Below are 27,086 nucleotides of genomic sequence, written 5' to 3' on the forward strand. Positions count from 1 at the left end.
CTACTACTAAGCACGGAAGAGACAACACAGACCGTTTTCTTGAGTATGTCACCGTTGATTATGTAACACCGCGACAAAGAAGACTCAAAAGAATAATATTATATAAGAACAACAACAAACCGGGATAACTGTAAATAAAGGCATTTTACAAATGCTCCATATTAAAAGGAGTAGAATTGTATAGAAATCTCTAAGTCATTAATACTAGAAACTCCACGAAAATGATTTCACATTTTTTATTTTATTATTGTAAGCTCAACTTTAACGTATCCTCTATGAAGCCTGAAAGGCTGAATTATTAAATAAGTTATCGACAGTGTAATTTACTTTTAATGTTTTTTTTTTAACTTACTTGACAATTTTCTGATAACCAAAGAAAACCCCAGATTTTAGATGCCGTACAGAGAACACAATATACTCAATTACTTTTAAATGTATTCCAGAACAATTTTTATTATATTTTGTCCGTCTTTAAAAAAACCCTTTAGCGTTTCCATTAATCACAATAAAAAGTGTATTAGCAGCTGACAAATTGGAATAAAACTCCGTTATTAACTAATTTTAAGTTTTAACTATATTAATTACTATAACTACATTACTAATTTTAACTGTTATTAACTATATTATACTAAATAAAAAGCATTTACATAATTACGCGCAAAACATTCCAATATTAAACGCACTCCCCCTCCCCCATTTCCAAAAAATGTATACTATTTATTATAAAGCAGACCTATGCCGTTTATCAGAGAGTATAATGTAATAATGATTTTCCCAGGTAATTTTCAATGTATCCAAGTAACAAAATATCGAAATAGTTGTTCGACTACGACTACTAGGTATAATAATAATATATATTATTCATCATAATACAATAATTAACTAACATTAATAACTATTATGTTACTTACCAGTTACCGGTAATCGGTGGACAGTTATTTTTAAAGAAAAAACTTTATTTTTAAAATTCTATTTTTACATAAATAAAATATTATATACCTAGTAGTAATAATATTACCGCTATTTCTATTATAATACCTATATATTCACTACCGCACGTTCGCTATAAAAAAAAATCTATAAAAATCTATGTATGCCCTATAATTATCCGAGTAACCTATCATACACAACAACTGTCCATTAAAAAGCATTAAAAAAAATAATAATGCGCCTATTACGTGTTGAAAATTATATGTATTTCACAGTAACGTTATAGTACTTTATTAGTAACTCCTATATTAATGCATGTAAGGCCATTGAAAAACCGAATGGGCCACATCCGTTTTTAAATTAACTCCATGAAAATAGTGGTTTTATTTTGGCGAGTTGTGCACAACTGTTGAAGGTAAAATATTATGATAATTACTGCAAATACTCGTGTAAAATATAGAAATAAAATTATAAAATATTTTTTTCTTTACTATATAATGTAATCACTTAAGCGTTGCTCAAGTTTTTGCTAGAGTCATGTAAATAAAATAAAAAGCATTAATCAAATAAAAATTAAACGTACAATGGATTAACTTCAAAACAATTTTGTACTAAATGATGTATTCTGCGAAAGTAAAAAAAAAATGTTTTAACAATTTACTTTACACACGCCAATCGACCTTATTATGTTTATATATATATAAATGCAAGGAATTATTGATAATCGATTATTTTAGTGGGTGGGTATTGCATTATACTATAATAGCGTGGCCCGTGAGGGAAGTAATTTTTAATAGGATAATAACATTTAAAGTATTTAAGTGTAATTTATAATGATGAAAATGTAAAACAAATTTTATACTTTTGAATAAAACATTGCATTCTTGGTAGCCTACTATAGAAACTATGATTTAGCGTGTGTATGTGTGGTCTTGAATTTTGTTTAAATATAAGCTTTGTTTGATTTAAATCTACAAGATTTTCAAAAAGTTATCTCGTTGTATTTTACGAATCTATCAAATAGATTTGTGTAAACAGCCTTTGCAGTTATTGCCTCTGCAGCCATTAAGGAATGATTCCTTTAGACCGGCAATTTCTTATCCTAACTCGATGCATTAATTTAGGGTCGATTACTCAAATGACGATCATTAGTAGATACTAATTAATTTATCGAGCACCGATATTATTAAACCATAGTTAAAATTGAACTGCTATTATCTATGATCAACATCTGTGTTTTACAAAATATGATATAGTTTAATCATCAAATAAACTTTTGGCTTCCGACTTAAATAAATATTGCCGGATACTGCTCACCTTCAGACTATCATAAAAATAATAATAATGTCTGGTCTGGTCGCTTGACGAGTCGCGTGAGAAAGAACATAATATTATGGTACATAATAATATTTATATTTTTTAAATAGACAATATGACAACAAAATTTAAGTTAATATCGCGTGAATTTTTTTAATTAAATTTTGTTTTAAATGTATTTATTATTACAAATATTACCATGAGTCATGACCTAACCGTGTGACGCAATGGTCCGCATTGGTTTTTGTGGAAACACATACACACAATATGATATTATTATAGGTAGGTACGTGGGATTATGTATGGGGCTGTCCGCCGAGCTGTGCGGTGATACATTGCAGGTATATATTATTTATCACCGGGCTTAACAGTGGTTTTACTGGTTTTAAACAATATATACCACTGCCACCACGACGGGATTTATGTATAATATATATATAAATTTATTTATAAATATATATATATATAGTATATTATATTTATATAGGAGGCGCGCATGACACACACACACATACTGTATAATAAAATACAAGTACAATAAAACAATGTATGTATGGCATTGCACACGCGAGGATAAGGCACACTACATCATATTATTGGTATATTATTCGCCATATATGTATATATATATATAATATTATTATCATGGTGTTATTATTATTAATATTGCCGGTTTATATATGGAGCACGAAATCGAGACGAGGACGTGTCGGATACACTCAAGTTCACAGCATTGACACACAATCATTACATTATTTTTGGTGTAACAGTTTATTTATAATTTGTCGTTATCTAGGTGTATTATATATAGTATTAACAATCAATAAGGACGTGTACGAACGACGGCGTTTATAATGTATATATACGTTTATATATATATATATATATTATTATTATTAAACCGAATTGAACACACACACACTCATCCATCGACTGACCATGAGATAATTTGTTGTGATAGGACAACACAAATATTGTTAAATTTTTCAATATCATGTATCACAATTATTGTTGTGTTTTTACTCATCGCCCCCAATTGCTAGGCTAACGAAGCACAAATTAATTGTGACTTCCAAATATTTGCAATTAACTTGCAAAATATTGGCATAGTCGCGAGTTTGATTCGACTACTTAGGTGGGCCAATTTCACATACGTGTTGATAAATTATTATCAATCCATATCGAACGTTTACAAGTAAGCCGAAATAATTAAAAAAATTGTCATGTATTTTATATGATTATCACAACAGCTATAGAAGGAAAAAAGGGTCCAAATTGTGTTGGTTGTTAATTATTATATACCAATTATTTCAAATCTAGTGTCACCAATAATTTTGTTTGGAGAAACATATTATTTATTTTTAAATAATTGCTCGAGATTAATCACATTTGAGTTATTTTCCACAACGAACGTGCTATAATAAGTTAAAATATTTATTAAATTTTTTGTTAACAATTAAATATTAAAACACTAATTATTACAACGGACAATTGAATAAACATTGTTTATTGTTCAACAATTTATTTTAAATAACTCATTCAAACAATTTAATATTGGATATTGGTATTTTGGAATTTATATAACGGTATTATCGGGCCAGGAAAATTTAAGTAGCCCAAGCAAGAAGACGAGCCTAATTCAAATTCATGCCACATCTCGGACCTCGGTTGTAAGGTATATATATATAAGTATATAAAATATAAACGCTTAGAGCGGATTTTATTTTTTTTTTATACCTGAAGTGTGGTTTCCTAATTACCATTTAAAATATTATCATATTATACTACACGCCCACCTTAAAGAAACCGCGCTTCCACGTGTACGCCCTTATCTTAATAAGTTATCATCTTAAATCTCGATATTGCCTGTAGTATTCTTTATTTTAATTTTCGCAACTCATTTGCCGTTTATGATTTATAGTCCAGATATTTTCACATCCAGATCAGATCCATTAATAAAATGGCCATAATAACTGCTATAATTGTCGGAATGACGGTTATAATGTATATTTTTTACTGTTAATAACAAAACAATAATTATAAGTAGAGTTCGTCGCAAGTTGATGATAGAAAAAACACCAAATGTTTTTAAAGTAAGTAATGAATATTATATTATATGACAGAAAAATGATGATAAATATTGTCTAATAATGAAAAACAATGATCTCTAAACTGTTATACGAAAATAATATGAAATTAATGACAATAAACATATTTTAATTTCAAAAACTTTACTAAAATTATAGCTAAAAACCATTTTATAACGTTTACTATTATAAAATTGTGATCATTCAAATTTCCTAATACGAAACAAAAATGTTCTTAAAAGAATGCTCAATTGTGTTATGGGATTTTATCATAATACTTACAGGAAAATATTTTAAAACTGGTAAATCTCGCGTTGGCCTATCGACTTCCTTAGGGGAAGCGCTAGTCGTTATTATGAAATCTTCATCCAAGTACGGTTACAACATTATAGGGTTGTTTTTTGTCTGTTGTCACGCTATACTTACATTTCCACCTCAAACAACATCTCTAATCAATATAAAGATAAAATAATGTTAATTTAGTCAAAACAGAAAAAAAAGTCTGTTGTATAATTATTGTGATAAATATTCTTCTGATTGACAGTTGTTTTAACAATATAAAATTATTAGTTGAAAACAACGACAGTTTGTTATTATAAACTTAACTATTTGCGCATATGAAAACAGAAGTATTTATTATGATGGTAAAAGTGTTGGTCATTTGACCAATTAATTTTGTTAAAAACTTAAACGTTTTATTTTGCAACGCCCGGCCCGTTTCTCATTTTAAATATTTCATTAATTTTGTTAACAATATTTGTATTGAATATTGTTCAACTCATACTTGACAAAAAATATGATTTGGTCCAATGCATACATATATTAAGATAAATCGTCAAATACGTTTACATTATCGCCTTAACTTGGTGGATTCGTTAAAAAAAAAAACCAATTTCACGAAATACCTTAAATCCATACTTTAACGTTAAGTCGCTAACATGTTAGGTTTTATTATATTGGCGACTGTGAGTTGTGACAAATCGATACAAGTTAAATGTCTAATATTATTTGTAACGTTAAAGTATGTGCGTTTTCCAAAGGGGCACACACCGCGTTTAAAATATATATTTTATGCGAATGTATTGAATGAAAAAATAAAAATTTGCTTTTACGGAAACGGACATATTATTAAATTATTATTATTATGATCGTCTGGACGCATATAGAAGGCTACCGCAGACAGTTAGGTATGTATATATATAAATATAAGTTTAAAAGTGGGAGTACAGCTGGGCGATGGCGGCGACGGATCGCAATAGAGCCATTAAACGACGATGGCGGTGTGTGTGTGTGTGTATGTATTTTCCGCCAAACAGAGGTCTGATTAAGATATTACCGGTTCTCGGGTCTCTCGCAGGGGTCAGTCTTTCGAAACTGGCCTTATATGTTATGCACTGTCAAGGTATACGCGTGTACCTATGTATAATAATATGTCTACCTATATGTATAATATATAATATTATATATTGTGTACACAAGGGCCCCGGGGGCCTTTCGCAGACGCGTTCTAAATTATTTCATATATTTTTTTTTAATTACAAAAACAACGGTGCGAGAGGAAAACACGATATTTTTGTTTGTCTATAGGCATTATTATTATTATTATTATTTTTTTTTTTAGTATGTATTAGTCCATAGGTATTATATGCACAAGCGCGTGTAGCTGTCTGCTGTGGGTTTCGTGCGAGCGCTTGTTGTTTTAGCGTGTCGTCCGCATTGCGTGTCGCCGGAAAATTCCCATTCGGGATCGGCTTTTAGTCTGATCGTGTAAATCATTAAAATACTAAAAAATATTTATCACGCACGTGTGGACCACTCGGCTGACTCAGGTACTTGGCCAAGAATATCGAATTTGTATAGGTAGGCACAAACAATACTGGCACGTGTAAATCAACGCCAGGTTCGGTACCTATCACATAACGTTTCTATAACATTTTATTTACCGGTGCAGCAGGAGTCCAGTGTACATAAGTGTGTAGTGTATCTAATAATTTTCCAGTAGCCTCGAGCCTCGTTAGCCCAATTGAGTACTTTGGAATAGGTTAAAAATGAAAATGTTTCTGAAGTCGATAATATACATGGTGGTAAACGTATCGTGAACCACTCAATATCTCACTAAAATAGTTATCCGAAACTGGTTATCGACCAGTCAAAATGTGTAGTACATTATTCTGAATTTAAAAGTTATGCGTTACCATTTAAGTTTCAAGAGTTGCTATCAAAAAAACTAAGTAAGGAGAGGGGTAAAAACAAAAAAAATTGTGAGGAATTTGGATCACATTGTATAAAAACAATATGAAAAAAAAATTTTAATTTCTTATATCAAACCCTATAAGATATTGAGTGGCCCATGATAAAAAAATCACCCTGTATGTATGTATATTTTAATTTTATTTTAAGGGCATATCTATGTATAAGGACATATCATATATTTATGTCAAATTATACCACTCAATATTTTGAAGTCATAAAGTGTTGAACGTAGCACATAGTATAAATGTAAGGTTACAGATTTAGTTCTGCGTTTCTCCTTGGTACTGACGATATCTAATCACGTGTATACTTATTTAATTAATTTAAATGTCATTATAATTTTCAATCAGCAGAATAATTATCTTAACGAGCTATATATTAAAGTGACTGATGATTATTAGAATAATAAATAATATGATTTTGTTCTGATAAAACCTGTTCAACGTGAATCCGTTATATGTCTAAGTAATGCCACTTGATTGATCGAGTTTATTTATAGTACATATATAATAATACTATAATCTCTATTAAATAGTACTTAAGATATCTATAATTTTTTAGTTGATGCCTATTTTAATAATCCTCGTCCTTATCTCTTTATAATTATTTTGATGATATGTTGATATATTTTTTTTTGTGTTGTCATCGCTATAATTACAGGTATAATATTCTATAATTTGATATTATAATAACTGCCAAATTTTAGCTGTAATATTGACGTCAATGTTTTTAATTGGTTCGTTGTAACGCGTGTGAATTATTTATACACTGTCGCTACATTTCAGTATAACCCATACAACAGCTTAGAAATAGAAAAATGTTCTCGAGGTTAAGTGGAAAATATTAAAGAATACTATATGTTCGACAATTTAATTATAATTTATGTACAAAATACATTTTAATATAATTATTTAATTGTATTGATATTCGATTTTCAGCCAAATAAAAACACGAGACAATTATTGTAAAATGTTATACTTTCTAATTAATACCTAATTTTTAAGTTGTTTAAAAGTTTACTTAATGCTTGATCTTGAGGAAGTATTATCGTTAAAGAATCTCGTGTTTGGCATTTAATTTGTAATAGTTTTAGTACTGTTTTATGACCAAAAAAAGTGAATAGTCTGAAGGCGAAAACATAATAATAATAATAGTATAATATTTTTAACGCTGCGATTTCGAGACCATTTCATTCACACCGTTATTACAGCTGAGGGTGGAAAATGTCTGGACAAGTATATACACTTGTGGGCGTAGCACACGCAAGATGATTGTTTGCTACTCGTCTTTATACGATGTACACTCTGCGACGCATTTGTTTGCACAATCTGTTCTATGCTTAAAGATAAAAAAAAAACAGTCCAGACAATTTTATCTACATTAGTGTTGTACACTACGTTTTTATCTATGAAGATAACACATTGTAAATATAAGAAAAACGATATAAAACGGAGCTTGTATTATAATTCTGAACGTTAGACGATGAGTATTTCATGTGTCCTTTTTACGCCAGGACTATGCTGTCTAGACATGATTTTTTTTTTTTTTTGTTATAGCAACTACACGAGTACCTATTGATATGGTTGCCATATAGGTCAAAGCGTTATAATATTGTGTTCTTTAATAATAATAAATTATAAAATAATTGATAAACTATTATAATATGGGATAAGTCAGTATTTAAATTTTGTTCAGCAGGAGTAACAAAAAATATACAACTTTCGAACCGTTTAAAACTCAATTTAAAACCCTTTATATTGATTAACTATAAAAATTGCCCGTGATATATTAATTTTTTTTTCAATTTTTTATTATTAGTGTAAAAATATTTTGCCTTTCTGTGGTATAAATTGAACACAAACAACATTCTCTTACAAATATAAATTCTACTTTAAAAATCACTTATGTTTTATTTCACATCAGTTAGGGAACAAATCCCTTTTTTTTACTGTTTACCTTTTTTTTATATATTAAGAATAACAGCATTTTTTTGCGATTGATATAAAATTATAAGTTATTTTCTATGACTATACAAGTACAAAACTGAAAATAAAAAGGTCAAGAAACCATCGGCGACATTTATTCCCGTTGTGTTTTGTATCAAACGGCGAGTATATACTAGCGAGTATAATATATAGTACAATATATGTATATAAATAGTGGAACGTTGCAGACGTCCAATCGGAAGCGCCGTTATAATTAAGAGCTTTGCAAAGGCCGGCCTTTGACTGCTTTATTACACTGCTGCACGGTCGTTTACGCTGCCTTCGGTGCGCCATAAATTATTCGAACGAGCCAAGTAAAAAAAAAAAGTAAAGAAAAAAAAGATTTCCGATCCTAAGTTCAGGTTTTTTCCCTTATTTTCTTCTTTACTACTCGGCTTTCTCGCAGCCTTTTTTCGCCTCCTCCTTCGAATACAAGGGGGCAGACTACAGCCGAATGGACTAGTGCGAGAATGGGGGGGGGGAGGAGGCAAGGGGCGAGTCTATATAAGGATAAATTAGAATCTAGTATAATAATAATAATGCGACCTTAAGTAACGGAGTGTACAGTGCGTTTTAAAAACATGAAGGATTACGCGTTTTATCCGCGATACTAATGGGTTTTTTATTTTTATTTTTTTTTTGTTCAAGCAGACCGACACTTACAGCGAAAAGATTATAAATGAATATTATACTGGGAAAAAAAAAAAAGAAAAAATGGTCTTATACCAGTAGCTCGGTGTTATTTTTGTTCCCCTTCAGCACCAGTCCGCTTTGCCGGTATTAAATTATGTACGCGTAAAGATTTTTATGTAAGAATAAAGACGTAATTTCTGGTGGCTTTTAGCGCAGGGGACAGGCGGAATGGGTGAAATAAAGAAGCTCGTTTTCGTTCATTAAAACATCATAAACTTAATAACAAATTGCGCACTTTCTCGCCATAACAATATTATATACATACTTGCGTACTTGTTGTACACAACGGCACGTTATAAATTCCAATAGAATATGTCTTTAAACAACAAAAGTGTAACAATATACATAATGTATTATCATAAGACGTGGCGAACATTGTTTTTTTTAATATTAACGCCTCCGAGTCTATTTATGTAAAGTTTATTGTAATTTGTAATACAATAAAATCACATAAACTAGAAGTCTGCTAATAGATAAATGTATAGAATATCAAAATAATTAATGTTGCGGTGTCTTCATTTTTTCTGTTTTTGAAATATCTCCCTTACTTAGTTGTAAATATGGTTAACAGTAGGTAAGAAAACTAGAGAACTCGACGACTGCATCGACATCAATTGCAACATTCTATCATATTCTACAAAAATGAAATTTTAGTGTTTTTAATAACCACTCTATTTATAGTATTTTTACAGTCGGGGTTTTTTTAAATTAATTACAATTTTTAATTTAAACTTTGTTAAGAACTAAAAATAAATTCTCTAAAAGACAACCTCGTTTTAACCCGATTTTCGGTTATGAGTTCCATACTAAAAACAAACATAGTCAAAATATAAATTAAACTTCAGGGATCATTTTAGTTTTTACTTGAACAAAATAATAATTGGCTGAATAATTTAGGTACAAAATCCGATGTTTGCAAAAAATTGCAAAGCACTTGGCAAGTGAAAGGTAATTCAGACACAACTTTCAATTTGATTGTCACGAAAACGGACAAAGAGTTTTGACGTTTATGAAGTGGCAAAGAAAAATGTACACAGTAAGACTATAATAACTTTGAATAAACAACTTAATAAAAAGTATGTTTTTACCTAGTAGATTTTCCTGATTAATGTAATATTTTATAGTGGTTGGATGTAAGGATTGAAGAGCGTGTACGGGTTAGTGCAGCCGAAACATCATAATTATGTTAGCTGGTGCAGTAATGATAATTATTATAGGCTACGTTGACCGTTATACTTGTTACCGGATGGGCGACCACCATGTTTGCCGTCTTAACCGGGCCTTCATTCATATATTATGTAGGTAATCATCGAGGTCTGTCCAATACAGTATGTTTCAAATAGCACCGTGCAACAGTTTAGTGTGTGAGCAATTTGATGATTAATATATATTTGACTATATATTGTCGTTTGAGGGCGAATATTATTTTATTGCAATATTAATGTCTTACTTAACAATAATTGTATTTATAATATATGCTATTTCCTAACAACGTATGTATGATATTGGAACGAAAAATTATAGAATATATTTTTGCAAACAATAACCGTTTTTTACCATTATAATGTTGCCTATACATTTCGATACCTAGCCAACCTAAGAAATGCGTTTCTCTGTCATCGCCTTTGAGTAGTAGGGGATATAAATTTTAAACTTTACAAAAACCGGCCGTTCGATGCGATCAAAACGTCATAAAGTGTAGATTTTTTCCTCGTTATCGTTCGTAAGCACTTATACAGTGCGTCGCCCTGAGTATAGGTAAGACTCCAATCGCTTTCTTCTATATATTATTATAGCGGGCACGAGCGCCAAACATAAAGCTTTCTTTTCAGCGGAAAAGTTTACAAAACGCACACATATATATATATATATATATATTGTATTGTGTATGAGAACGCTATTAGTGCGCCACCGTATGGCCAAGACGTTATACACGCAGGAGTCCGATATTATATTTATATATATTTTATGATATAGTCAAAACAACCTCGTTAAGGTACATATTTTTTTCCCTTTTTGTACGCTTTGAGGGAAACCCGAGTTGTGGTGTGGTTCTTCTTGTTTACGTTTTTTTTTTTTTTTAAAGTTAATTTCGGTAAGGAAAAGCGCCACGTCGGCGTGCGTCACATGGCCACAGCCGCTAATAAAATGGGTCCGCGGCCGAGGGGATGGAAACTATTTACAGGAACCGGAAACTCTTAGAGTCGAGGGCGCACTACACAACAAGTGTAAACTAATACACGAAGAGCGTGTAATTACAATTTATATATAAAAAAACGGGGCCCGGAAAAGCTATATAGGCAAAAGAGACAAATTATTATGAAACTGGCGCCATCACTTTGGTATCTTCCATGAAGAGCTGTTATTTGTAACAATAATTATTATCAGTAGACAGACGGAGCGAGATTCGTTTTGCTATAAATATATAATACAATATAAGATAAGTATATGTATAATATGCATAATTATAGTTCTGATTGAAGTGTAGATTTTAAAATAATAACATATTATTATAAAAAAAAAAAATAGTCGTGCACTGCCAAATAAATCCGCATATTATTGCGCCGAATCAATTGTAATCGAAAAAAAATAATAATAACAGCTTACGTCAAGTACACCGGTTTTCGGTTTATAAGAATTATCTAATTAGATACAATTAAACCGTTTAATTGAACGCGGTGCATATTATATTGTAATGTGCGATTTCAAACGCGGCACCGAAAATGATTTTTTGTTTTTTTTTTATTCGATCCAATTATAGTGCGGTTATTAACAATACAAAAATAACCCTCATAACTGTAATTACAATTTCACAATTATTTAGCTATTAATAATAATTCGGGTGTGCGTCAGCGTTAAATTGAACATAGATTTTCTGAACGATGAGTATAATAATAAATAGCACTCGCCGTTTCGGTCGGTGTCACAATTAAAAAATGTACTATTTTTTTTATTTTTACTATTATAGATAAACTAAATTGGTAACGCAACTGCAAAAATCGAGTTAAATGACCTAATATGTTTAGCCTAATACCTCTAAACAGTTGACTTGAAGCGTACCTACCATATAGGAAATGGACACAACGCAATTTTATTTGTCAAAGTAATGTTGGAAATAACTTTTTAACTAATCAAAGAACGTTTTTTTATGTTTGTATGGTTAATAAAATAAAATATTACTAAATTATTAATTCTAATAATACTTATATTAACCGAATGAATATATCCTGTAGGATACATTTTAATGTATCCTATAGGATACATTTCCTATTGGGTTAGAACAGGATTAATGTTTAAAATTTTTCTCTCGCAAATAGTCGAATTTCAAATGAGAATCAACCAATCCGAATAAGTGAAACCAAAGTACCGTAAATCTGTTTAAAAAGTATAAACGTTATTTTAAATCTAATTAACTAATAATTCAGATTACAGTAAATCGGTTACACTATCGTGTCAACGACGCATTAAACGAAAATTGAGTTAGTATTAGATTTATATTTTTTTTGCATTAATTTATTGTGAATTAAAAAATGCATGTAGGTTTAACATGTAACGTTTTAATAACTAACACGTACAACCGTTTGTATTTTTTAACAAAATATACAAAAATATTACATATAAATAAAAAATTGGATGTCCTGAAAAATATTACTCAAAATATGTTGTTGTTATTAATATAGGCTATAAAGGTTAAACCACCTTTCCCCATGCACTCTATTAACACAATATAGGACAACAAAAGTGTCATACTTTGAAAGTTGAAACAATGCGGACTACCTACTGTTCTTGGAGTTATATTGTTTTATTTCAGTTGACATTTAATATAAAAAATGTCATCAACCTCGAAAACCACCCAGCAGAATATTATAGTTCATTTTATTTTGTTAAAGAACACAGTTTTATTAAACATACTATGAGCAAATTAAAAGGTATTTATAAAGAGCGTACCCTGGGTAGTAATTTACTAAATTAGTAGTTAAAATATGTTTAGAAATACTGATAAATTTTGTATAATATATACTGAATAAAATATAACAAAAACACAATTCATGATATATTGTTTGGTCCGAAAAAATGTTAGCTGAATTGATGAAAATGATCATTTTGATCTCATTGAATAAATTTAGATACTATATTTTATTATTATACTACTAGTAGACCCAAAACCTACAAATGAAAAAACAGAGGTGATCAGGCATAAAAAGCAGATGTTTGACGTTTGTATTGTGCAACTGCAGTTAGACATTTTTTGTTTATGGCACGATACTGTTTACGGTAAAAGAAATAGACCTACCAACACACATGTCGTTTTCTATCCTATCAATTTCCCAAGCAACATATGCTAAGCCCTATAGCGTGTAATCTATAATACAATTTATCAAAATATAATATCGTATAGTTTGTTTTCGAGAAAAATTAATTATTAAAAATCTGCATAATATTTCATGTTTTTTCCTTATAAATTGTTTAAAAAAAAAGACTTAGTACGAACAAAATGATCAAAATATATTCCTTTACACACAAGTAGTAATAAAGTATCGTTTTTGTTTCAAAATATTCGAAATTTAAGTGGTTTCACGTGGCTTCAATATAGTGTATCATTATGCAAATTAAAATACCGGTTTCATAAGGTTTTCTAGTTTTTGGTTAAAACATTCTATTGTTTTTGTGTGTATTTTCTGGTATTATTTCTAGAGTCTTGTCATTAACTTGTATATGACTAATATAACAAAAATATGAAATCATTAATTTATTGTCTTCATATTGCGTTTATGTATAGAGTAATTATCAGCTGCTGTGCAAATTTATGCCAACTAAAAAACACAACTAATATTCAGAGAATTCATAAGAATTTATGAAAATTGGTTTTTTTTTCTTTTCATTTCTCGCAGATAAACTTGGAATTTTTCTATATTGTACACTTATTTTAACAACATTAGTCTAAAAATGTTACTTTATACTTTCCCCGAAACATCTATACTCACTTCTCGTTTGGTCTAACTTAAATTCGAAATTCATTACACTTAACTCTCTTACCATCAATCTGTTCTCTGACTTTTTCGTTCTGCTGATTTTACATAAAAACTACTTTGTCTATTCTCAACATAAATTCGACCAGAAATATTTTCAGCCCACACACATACAGTGTTTCCTTTCTGTATTTTTATCTCTCATGGTAAGTCTAGTTTAATAGATATCCGTTTGCTTTAAATAGTAACTTTTTTATTTTCACAACGCCAATGTTGCCTGTTTCCACACTCTGCAATAACACTTAATATTCGACAATTTTTAACTGCTGTCGTTGTATGTTTTGTAAACGTATCATTGGACATCGCGCGTATGATGTAAGTACATACACTACATTGTAAATTATATACCATAATATAGTGGAACCGATAATAATATGTGACAACAAACTGTAACAAGGGAGGAGGGGGGTGTTAAAAAATATTATTGCCACTGTTGTTATTGACTTTTTCGCGCTCAGAGATTGCATAAAGGCAATTTAAAACTTCAATCCAATCTGGCGGGACAATAAACAAACATAATAATATATAATCTGGATTTGGTGGTGGCGGCGGCGGCGATGCAAAAGGGTATGAACAGCTACTGTCGAAATAAATATTTGAAAAAAAAAACCGTCCAAACTGCACAACAACAACGCAGACGTATAAATTCTATCCGAAAAAGAGGAGGGACCGGAGCTGGAAAAGGGGCAGCATCCCGTTTATATGTAGGTATACATATATATATATATATGCATACTTAACACGCAAGTCTATAAATACAATTGGGGCCATTGTAATTCACCGGCCGGCCAATAATTAACTCGGCGGAGGGATAAAGTGTGATGGTCAGACCCGTCGTGTAACATAATGTAAACGGACTTTGGTCGCTGCACGGCCGTACCGATATTATGTATGTGTTTCAAGCTCGGTTATTTTTTATTTGTTTTTGAATATTTTTTTTTATTGCTCGCCATAATAAAAAAAAACCGTCGGCCAGAAATTCGGCCACCCCATCAGTAACCCGAAGAGCGCGAAAATCGTCGTGTTATGACCGTGTTGTTGTTGTAAACCGTGTAAGATTAATGTTTTATTTTTAAAATGCTAGTTTTTAACTGTTTAGGCCTAGGGAATATTTTTCATAGCATTTTATATAAGACTATACTAAAAGTATTACATTACTACGCCTTAGTCCGTTCGTTACTGGAATATTGTTTGGAACCCGTACCAGGCTGTTTGGACAGTTAAAATTGAGCGTGTTCAAAATTAATTCTTGCGATATTTAAACTCTAAGTCGACCGATTAGTAGCGTTCCATGAACAAATTCAAAAACGCCAGTTAACACCTTCATCCACTGACCCCTTCAATTATCAGTCTATCCGTGCTTTAACTAATATTTACACACTGCATTAGGCGTCTCTATTTAAATGTTATTTTCATTTATAAAAAATTATAAATGTGCAATCGACGGTAGCTCTCTTCTTAGTCTAAACTTTTTAGCTGCTCAAAGCTATAATTCTAAAATCGACCAACCTCTCGCCTCGCTAAGCATAGAACTCTATTATATGGTTACTTCTCCCCTCTTAAACACGGTATTAGCAGCTTGCAATAACCTCAATAATATTCATGCAATGGAATATGTTATTATTCGAGATAGCCTTTTACAGTTTTAACTTTTGAGTTTGACTATATTATATACTATTTTTTTGTTTTTCATATTATTTGTTAAGTACACTACCAGTTCCAAAATATGTGGTTTTGTTACTTTTTTAATTAACTTTTTCACCGGAATTTTGTGTTACACTGGACATTATGCATTCGGGCGTCTATTTTACAATAAATACATAAATGTCGGTAATAACTTTGAAATATTCATTTTTTTATACCTATACTGCGGCGTTTGAAGCAATAATCGGTTAATAAGAGGAAAAAAGGAGAACGAGAGAAGGACACGAGAAAACATCTGGACAAATGAACAATAAAAACGCGTCGTTTATTTTAGTAGTATTTCACTTTTTTGTTTTATTCTCTATTTTTCTAACAGTACTTGCAAAATTACATACATCGGTATATTTTGGTTTCATAAATAAAAACAATATAATATCATCGTAATAATAAAATAAAAACGTTAAACACAAATACGATCATTATGTATATATTATATTTATATCATATCGTTTTCACGTTTTCATCATATAATATTTTTATTACACACTCTTAAAATATAGTTACGATTAATAATAATTATTTTTTAAATAATATTGTTTTTCATAAAAAAAAAACAATCATCGTATTTAAAATTTGTACAACGGTAATGTGGGCACTAAAATGCAATTATCGTTTATATTATATAATATATATGTATAGTATTATTACAATAGTCAATTATTTTACTGAGGATCATTTGAGGAGTACACAAAAAAAAAAGTCAAAATTAAATTAAAAATAAAACAAAATATACTAATTTTTTTTCTTAAAAAAAAACCTATAACAAAACCGTATAAAAAAATTATATATAAAAAAAACAAATAAATAATAATTAACTCTTTGACCTACAGGGAACTTTTCTGAGTCTCGACGTTCATCACGAGTGTGTACATGCAGTAATTGATTTGACCTGAAACATAGGGACCACCATTGTTTTTAGTTAAAACATAATAACAATAATTATATATAAATTAAAATCAAAGTAAATAATAAACTAATCAAAAATAAAGATGCATGCATAGGTATTATATTATGTTGAAATTAAAAAAAATAAAACATAATATTAGACACGGAGAGAGTGTACAGACGAAGTGGAGAATAAAATTATAGAATTTGGAATTAGGTTGTTTGCTAACTGGGATTTAACTCGACTGAGATTTTAAGTTTTGACCATACGAAATTATTCTAAGACCTACTATTACTGTAATTATACCGTACAAATAAAAATAATAATATTAGGCTAAGGTAACAGATAGAACAACATATGTAAATACAGTAGGTATTCTTTCATAAAAATAATCGAAGAGTCTAAGTTTTATTACGTGTTTTGATCAATTGTCGTCAACTACTATTGAAATTATTAAATAGTTATTGTATTTGAAACATTGTTCACTTGACCCTAATAATATATTATTTTCAAAAGGATGTGTAAAGCTAAGATACGACAACCGGAATGAATAGAAAATGGAAACGTATGCAGAACCTAATATTGCAACCAAAACTAGTCCATCAGAATCAATCCATACTACATTTTTATAGTTGCAGAACAGTATAATTGATAATAATTTACTGGTTAATTTAAAAACAAAAAAATAACAGAACATACAATTTTTTTTTTTAATATTGTTTATAATTTTTAACAATATTAAAATAAAATTTGTAAGACTTTAAATATTTTTTCAAAATATGATAATGAAATATTTTTTTAATATTTAAATTTTTCTGTAAAATGGATACAATCAGACTTCGAGAAGAGATGCGGTGGAAGAAGTACTTTAGATCAATTAATAAGCAATTGTTTTGTTGTTGTTTCTGTGTAACTCTAAGTAACACTGCTTGTTCGTCAACTGGAAGTTCATTTAAATTATTCATCCGATGAGATTTTACATTATGCCGTCGCCGTTAGGTGTTTCGACTGAATTTACGACATAATTATTCAAGTACCAAACACAAGAAGCACACATACTACTTATACAAAGACGTCAAGCGTAATTCGCTATTATTTACTAGTATATTTTGCTCGCTACTGCTGAATGGGGTTGCTTATGATGTTATGTGAAACTATGTAAATTATTATCGAAGTGATCACGTGTGTCAGTGCGTGTCGGTGGCGATGGCTTTTCGAATTTATTGCATTTTCTACCAGCAAAAATATTGCCCGTCCCGTACAATTAGAGTCGCGCGCGCCTCTCTGTTTATTTTTATTACACACACTCGACACTGGTCGATTAACATGTTTGACGGAACATGTTTATCGACCTATTGAGAGATGGTGTTATAATAAAATAAAAAAACCCGATTGTTTGTTCGAGGCGAGCGCGTTTTATGAGCTTCCATAACCGCGTGTCATTCATTGTCGGAACCGCCGCCACCACGGGTCGTAAAAACCAATGAGCGTTTAGGTAGTCGTCGGTTCTACGTTTCTTATGTGCCGGCTAATACATATAAATTACTACATAATAATATGTTTATGTTACATTATAGTGGGTACACGGTTTTTATCGTTTTATCGTGTATACAGATAATATAACCTAACCGTTCGATTTGGACTTGACAAAATAATATACTGCCACCAATTTGTCACTGGCCCGGAATAGACGACCCCCATTTTCCAGAGCAAAACATTTATTTTTAAGTCTAGAATCCCAAGCCTCCCCCCCCCCAATTCCCGTCAATGTTTATAATAGCGAAAATCTAAAAACGAAGCAATGAGCATATTATGTCCACCGGTCATACAAAGGCTTCAGTATAATTATAAACAAAGTTGTACACATTATTATTTCGGCCTTTCAGAATATTGCTAAATTACTTATACTACTAATAATTTTTTGTTTCCATTAAAAAAAAAAATATGTCCTGAATGCGTCAATACCGAGGCCGGTACCAAATTTGGCTATCTAGTGACATATTTTTAACCGTTTTTTTTTTTTTTTTGCCTTTTTGCGTTTTCTTCGGATGTCCCCCGGGGGCGTACATTATTATGTCTGTGACTAGTTTTTGCTGTCTCGTCCGGACGGCAAATTGAAACGCCGGAGCCGAAGACTCCATAAGGTTGTTGGTGAATTTTTTTTTTCTCAAGCCGCCGACTCGGACGTCGGCCTGGGGTTAAGCGTGCATGCACTAATCAATTATTCTGACAACGCAATGAAGTAAACAAAAGAACAGCAAAAATTCTCAAAATGTTTCACGAGGATGCAAGGCAAAACTCTTCTCTTCTCGTCTCTATATGCTATATATGCAGTGTATATATAATAATAATATGTGAATACACATAATATAAAAATGTGGTCGCCCTCTTACCTCTCTGATGGTCGTGTCGTGTTCGCCAGAGGAATTGCGTGTGCATGTAAGACGGGCATTCCGAGAATCCCGAGGCGACTGCGACGACGGTCACCACTTGCCAGACAAGCGACTGACTATACGATGACGTCTTCTTCTCGGCGGTTTTCGTTTAACCTCTTTTTTCTTATTTTCTTTCTTCGTTTTGCACTAAGTACGTACAATTTCGTGTATGTAGTCGAGTAATGCGCAAAGCTCGGCCGCACGGTATTTTTAATATCTTTGGGGACTTGGTGGGGAGGACATATGTGTATATAATAATATACGGGGGCAAACTGGGCTCGGGCCTATTTTTCTTACGTATAATTTTTTTTTCAAATATTTACAACGTATTTATATATGTATATATTATAATAATCGAAAATAAAGCGTCACGTACGTATATATATATATATAGTATAGTATATTATTATAATAATTATAGTCGACTTAAATAAAAGTTACACGTGAAATATACATATTATATTGAATTATATTTTATACAAATCGAATGAACACAACTAAATAGAAACAAAAACTATTAGGTATTAGTATAATAATAGTATTATTATACTAAATTTACACTATAGGTAGGTATGTATATTTTAGCGTATAGTGTACATTAATGATAACAACGTGAAATCTGCCGCTGGGGAAAAAAAAATATATTTATAAGTATAGGTATTTACAAAATAATAATAATAATAATAATCGAAAAAGTCGTTTCTCGAAAAAATGAAAAACTAAGAAGTAATATGGCGACGAGAGGTTTTAAAAAAAAAAAAAAAAAACGAGATAAGGACATTTCTATTATAATTTCTTATAATAATTGTAATGATAATGCACGCTGTATGGGGTAGGGGGGGGGGTGGGTCGGTGGTTGGGCGGTGGGCGCGTTCAACGTTCGCCGGCGGCCTGAGCGGCGGCCAGTACGGCGGCCTTTTGCGCTTGCGCCTGTTTCTCCTGTTCGTTGAGCTCCTTGATGGCCTGTATCTCTTTTTTCAGCTTCATCCGCCTGTTCTGGAACCATATCTTTATCTGTCGCTCGGTCAGGCACAACGCGTGCGCCATCTCTATCCGTCGCCGGCGGGTCAGGTAATGGTTGGTGTGGAACTCCTTCTCCAGCTCCAGCGTCTGGTACCTGGTGTACGTCTGTCGGCCTCGGCGTCTAAGTCCGTTGGCGCCTGCGAAAAAAAAACAAAAATCGGTCAACGCACATTTGAAAATCGAGTGAAATTAAAAATATATATACACTGGTGTTAAATATAGAGCAGTGGCGTGGTGAAGTGTTAAAATTCTTCGGGCAAACATATTTCATGAAACCCCCCCCCCCAGCCATAATTATTAACTGTGTTATTTATCCAATATTTATCTACATTGTGGTCTATACTCTGTAGAATGTAGTAACTTTTATTCGGTATGCGAGCTATGGCTACGCATGTATTAAAATTAACAATAACATCATACCTTAAGTAAGATGTATGATGACCAGATGGACCACCCGCCCCTAAAAAAATCGGGCAACCGCCCCTAAAAGTCACGGTCACCACGCCACTGGTATAGAGACGTATGATAACAAATCGACACTGTTTTTTTTAATTTTTTTATAACGACCCATCGCTAGAGAGACGCTGTATCAATTTTTTTCTCGACGATTATCTTGTTGTTATAACGTTCCAACCTAAAAGTCGACTCGGGCCCCAAGTGTGTATTAACGCGGACGCGGTGCGACACACTCCCAGTGGAACTGAATAGTATAAATTATCACCTATAGTTACACAGTAATGTGTATTCCAAAATGCGTATGAGTGTGTGTGTAGATATAAATTCATAACTAGACTGGTTTCTAAACGGTACCGCTGTAGGTAACGGTAGGTGGTGTACCGAAAATTCAGTCACCAACACTTAAAAGAGGGCGCACGTTTTTTTGAAATTGTAATTTATCCAATTAATAAAGTATGCTCATTGCCGTATTGATAAGTAGACACTATAGTTTTATCTCTAAATTAAAATATTGCAAAAAAAAACGTCGCCAAATTTGTATACATAATTACATAGTATAGAATCTGTAACAATATTTCCCAAGAAGCTCAGACCGACGGCGGCAATGACGGCGATGATACAGACCGTCTTGCTGAACCGCAAATGGCGCTTTGTGCCCAGTGGGGATTCCCTGCCAATTGGATATACCTATTCCTTGGATTTAACATTATGAACAGCGGCGGCGGCCATGTGCACCGCCGATTGATTTACGACCTGGTCCGCCTGCGAACCCGCGGTGAGTTATAGCCGGCCATGTTGTGTGACGTCACGCGGAGACCCAAAAGGTATCACGGCCCCGGCGTACAACGGGGAGGAGGCACTGGTGTACGGCAAAAATTCTCGTTTTGGCAAAAACCGAAATTAAAATACTAACAGCGGAGGGCGAAAAAAGCGCGCTTGGACACGTTCCATCGATGGTGCTCGGCCAAAGTAAATAATTGAATTTAGGCAATCCAAACAGAACGAGTCGTCCCGAAGAAGTCCTTGCCGGCGGAAGGGTCGGACGCAATTAACCGAGATTAGAAGATAGTGGTGTCCGCTGTAGGTTAGCTTTATGTTATAGCCGACCGTCGAACGCAACGCCTCTTATACAAAACTTATTTATTATATACGTATATATATAGATATATACACCCACTTTAATTCGGCGGTCCACCGTGTATAAAATTCTATCTAATCCGATTAAAACTTGGCTCGCTTTATTTATATATACACCGCAGAGGACGTGATTTCACCTTTGTCGCTCCTGTAAATTGGATCAAACTACCCAGCCGTCGCTTAGCATCAGCCGTATAGATGACTCACACGACTTTTTAAACCTCCCCTGAAACGGTTTTGGTAAAATCTTCCAAATAGATTCGTTAATTATTACTATAAAGTTGTCGAGCACGTTTACTTCGGTTTAATCGAAATCGATCGCCGTTAAAAGACACATAAATACTTCTACGATAGTATAATATATTATTCGAATCGGTAAAACTCATATATATTTCAACGCAACGTTTCTTGGACTTCTTTGTAATAACAATAACAAATACCGTGGGCGTTCACCGATCCCATTAACGGTTGTATATAATATAATATAGGGCAGTGCACGGTTAAGCATTCCATACCAACACCTGTACACGGGCTAAATAAATGGAAAAAAAGGTTATGCTAACGGTATCTACATTTGTGTGACTACCACCGACAACGATGTGGTCCGTTATATATTGTGTTACCTCTGTAGAGTCCTGCAGGGACCGTTGAACAAATAGTAACGGTGTCACACAGCACCCCTTGTACCTTAACGCATTGATAATATGACATAGCACAATGCAATGTGAACGGCACCTGGCCGTTTGCATCTACTGTATATAATAGCTTCGTCTTTAAGGCGCCTTTAAATTGGCAAAAATCCGCGGTAAGGCCGCCGAAACGGGTTCGAGTACGGTTTGGCCGTCAAAAGGAGAGAGATAGAAGGGAAATATCGCACTCTTTTTCCTTTTGATACACTCAGAAACGAAATTTATTCCCTCTTCTGGTGGCTGATTAAAGTGTATGTGTGTGTGTGTATAATTTATATAAAATAACTCTCGTCCTCCAAAGTGGTTTATGTGTATCCTGGAAGCAGGACTTTCACACATACACACAACTCAGCATTGGCTGCGAGTGTATAATATTCAGACTTGGCGGTGTACGTCTTATAGCAACAAATTGGATGCCACCGGAGCAAGGGTATATACACAGAAGGGCGAGGAGAAGGGACAACCGAGAAAATCGGCCAGACATTGTGCTCCCGAACCAATTAAAGTAACGGCATAAATTCTCAGTTCACGTGACAACCCGTGCAAGAGTATCAGATAAATTATACAGAGAAAATGTGAGCGTAGCAAGAAGAAGAGGACGAGGAATTTTGCAAAGGGGATGGTTTATATACACGCCAGTACGTATATATACCGCGTGCGACCCCGGGGAAAAGAATTAAATTATACCCGGCGCACCACCCCGTCGGGCGGGGGTGACAGGTTAGAAGGGTAACCGTGGAAATGGAGAAACAAACCGGATATTCGCTAGGTGTCATTTGGTATCTGCTCCCGAGTTAATATAGGTAAACGTCGCCGAGGAAGAGTGTGGGGGAGGGATGCGTTTGGTATTATTTTATTATTATCTTCTTATTATCAACTTATTCAACGTGTGCACCGAACACTCTAAAGGTATACAGCATATGCGTGACTTCGTCCTATACATCCAGAATAGGTAATATTATCATCATGTACTATAATATACTGCCATATAATAATGTTATTTCACTTTAAAAAAAGTGAATTTTATTAAGTTTATTTTATAATGATTTAAATCGTACCGAGGAAGTTAAACAAATTCCTTTCAATGTTTTAATCAGGAAACAAAAGTTGACTCTTTATAATAGGTAACAATTTTACAATTATAGGTACACTTCTGATATTATAATAAAGTGCACATTATAGTGTAATAAGAGCTCAGTGCGAATGATCTATAAAAAATGTGTGATAACCGTTATCAGAAATGTTGCTGGGAATGGTAGTATAATATTTTTATTACACGGCAAGTATACAGTATATAAAACGGACAATACATACTTATATATTTATCAGTGTATTATTTATTGGGTATAAAAATATATGCGCAGCAAGCGGCGGGGTTAACATGTGCGTGTGTGTATATTACTTTGGAAAAAACTTGTTTTACGGCTGTCGCCATGTTATAAGGCCGTTTATCATACGCACGTCGGCCTTCTTAACAGTGCAAGACGACGCGTTGGAAGACGTATATACAGAGGGGGAGCCGATAGCAAACCGGTCTCCACTTACACTGAACATAGGTATATAAATATAGCATTAGGTATACACGAAATCCGTCATCTCTGAGATATCTGCTTCACCGTTTAGCTGCGCACGTTTTTCCTTTGCCTTTTATTAAATCTATAAGATTGGCTAATTAAGACACGCCAATACTTTGTTTAATTTCGGTAGCCTAATCAAAAACACACGGTGCGTTCAATTTATATAAGTATATGATTAATGTAATCCGCTTCAATATGGAAACCGAGCAGCTTGTATTGGTCTTGTGGGAGTGTTTTTTTTTTGTTTTAAATGATATTTTTCGAATCAGCCAATATTATGATGTCGATTGTCGGCACACAGCTACATGTGTGGGATAGGAAAAATATTATGACATGCGATCAAAACCTTTTCCCGGACGTTCGTGGGAACGTTTGCGATGCAGCCGCCGCCGGGGCGTTCTGTTCGGTCTATAAGACTTACTAGTGTATGTGAGTAGTTGCGCCAAGATAGACTATTGCATACACATAACATATGTAATATATAATGAACGCTAGAGCCATAAATAATGCCTCTGTTGTTTATAACATTAAAGCGGCGAGGAGAAAAATTGATTTTTCTTATATACATTATCTTCTAACCGTCAGTACATGGATATTAAGTCGTTATCGATCTGTGTATAGGTACATGTACATTATATTACATATTATATACATATACACACTATATGCATACTATAGGTACACTATACATACTATATGAGTGTACACTGTAGGCATCTCGTGTGTGGTGTAGTACACTAGTATAAAAAAAAACGCGTTGGCACAAAGAAAAAGAAAGAGGAAGGTAAAAAAATTGTAAGTTTAAATACTTATGTTTTACACTATACCAAATATTATTTATACAATTTTAACAATATAAATGTTTACATTTTTAACAATGGAGTACTTATTTAATTAATTTATTTCATTAGATCGTTGCGGTTAAACTAACTATACTATGTTATTTATAAATCTACAAATTTATTATATTGAACGTTTTGTATTTTTCTTTACTTGGGGTTTAGGTTGAGGCCAGTTTACAATTCCCGACGAGGATCTTATTATTTTTACAAAAAATATAAATTTTCATCGGTGCTCGTAAACTGTACAAAAATGTCTACTTATAATACTTGGAAATTACAATAATACATTATAATATACTTGTCGCAGTCGGTACATTACTGTAACGTTTAAATTCGATTGTGAACAACCGTGACGGTGCCCTGTCCTATAATGGACGTCGTCTCCAGAAAGATGTCTCATTTACACCATGGCGGCATATGTAACCTAAGACCCATATAAGAACGCAGACTTATAAAAGAAATTTGTGCCTAATAAATTATTGCGAATAAAAAAATAAATTGTTCTTTGTTACCATAAAAAATAGTATTGTATTATATAAAGCATCCGTGCCTCGTATACTCACAAGAAAGATTTTGTTATTTTTCATCGAAACGGTCAATATAATTTTTGTTCTTCAAATTTAAGCAATTTAATTATTCATCAAGTTATGATTTTCGAAGACCGTCTCGCGGAGTTGCATATAATAATTGAAGCGCTTGGAAATTACAATATAGTACAAGAAAATTGGCCATATATCTGATGGAGATAAACTATGAGCACTTGTGTATGCTAATATACAAGAGATAGGGGGAGAGAGAGTAAGAGAAATGGTACTGTGCCGGGGCAATCGCAAAAGGAGACCAAAGTTATACTACAATACTTAATTATATATATACATATGACGACCGGAGAGCTGTTGTCGGTATCTCGCAAAGGGGTTGACCATGCAAATAAGGCGTCGGAGAAGTTAATCAGTATCGCTGCGACTTATAATAATTATAATAAATAATAATAACAATGTATTAAGCGAGGAGGTGCCCCGTGGCTGAGATATACAAGGGAGTCGTCAAGACATTAATAATTGTGTGCGCCCTAATGCGATGAAACCGACACACTATGCAACGGATTTAAGTTAAACGCTTATCGTTCACAAGAAGTAATTGGATTTTGACGTAGAAAGAAAAATAGAAAATTACAATTAAAAAATACTACGAAACTAACAGCTTATAAACGGTACACTTGCACAGCATCCATCGTGGTACCAATTAATTAAGACTATGATGCTATGAAGTGTTGCAGGATACGGTATTTCCTGTGTGTATTTTATATGAATACCGCATTCAACAATATATATATATATATATGCATTATAATGCTGATATTTATAAGCGGATACTATCGGCGGTGGCCAATTATATTATGTTATTACAATACCGTATTCGTGTTCGGTACACGCTCATACACGGAAAACCGCAACAATGTATATACATACATACAAAGCGCGTCTTATCTATACTTAAACGCATAATACATTTATACATATATATAAATATATTTATGTATATACAAGCACGTTGTTATTGAACTTGTATAACGACGTGTACGAAACGAATATGCGCTCATTATCCGTTACAAAGGCGCGCTTATATATATGTGTACTTATACCTACAAAGAGAATAAAATAAGTAGGTACACCGTCGCGAAGAGTGTAACGGTTGTAAGTTCTACGTAGCTTAATATTATATCATACAGTTTATTATAGACCGGGTGAACGATTGGGAAATTCGCCAACGATATGTCTGGAACACGCCTACAGCTCTGCAGCTGAGCAAGTATATCATATGAATCGCACCTTAAGTACTCAAGTCAAATAATGATTGACCAGCTCTCCATCGTTATTCTTCTTGAACTAATATTGTCAGTAATATCACCGTTGTATTTTTGTTAAACGCTTCTTTATTTGAAAAAAAAAAAACGTTTGGTAAATATGAATATTTATTTAGATAATAAATCTAATTCTCCGATTTATTAACTATGGATTTAACAATTGCTATTTCAGTGT

The 27,086-nt window shown here is 32.5% G+C and overlaps 1 protein-coding gene and 1 long non-coding RNA gene across 3 annotated transcripts in view; both read right to left on the reverse strand.

The window, feature by feature from the left end:
* The window catches only part of LOC126841001 (uncharacterized), a 143,853-nt gene that overhangs the window by 18,890 nt on the left and 97,877 nt on the right, over positions 1–27,086 (reverse strand). The gene's annotated exons all lie outside the window — the stretch shown is intronic.
* Positions 20,130–27,086, reverse strand: part of LOC126840996 (homeotic protein ultrabithorax-like) — an 86,846-nt gene continuing 79,889 nt past the window's right edge. Inside the window, exon 2 of one of the 2 annotated variants that reach the window (XM_050577118.1) lies at positions 20,130–20,480. In XM_050577118.1, coding sequence (XP_050433075.1) covers positions 20,194–20,480 — 287 coding nt within the window. In that variant the 3' untranslated portion in view covers positions 20,130–20,193. The remainder of the gene's footprint in view (positions 20,481–27,086) is intronic. The other variant, XM_050577117.1, reaches the window with a different exon arrangement.

The sequence above is a fragment of the Adelges cooleyi genome, unplaced genomic scaffold (assembly GCF_023614345.1).
Source record: "Adelges cooleyi isolate 19-005CV unplaced genomic scaffold, UGA_ACOO_1.1 ACOO_flye_CR_arks_rails_tigmint_CR_PRNA_376, whole genome shotgun sequence".
NCBI classification, from domain to species: Eukaryota; Metazoa; Arthropoda; class Insecta; order Hemiptera; family Adelgidae; genus Adelges; species Adelges cooleyi.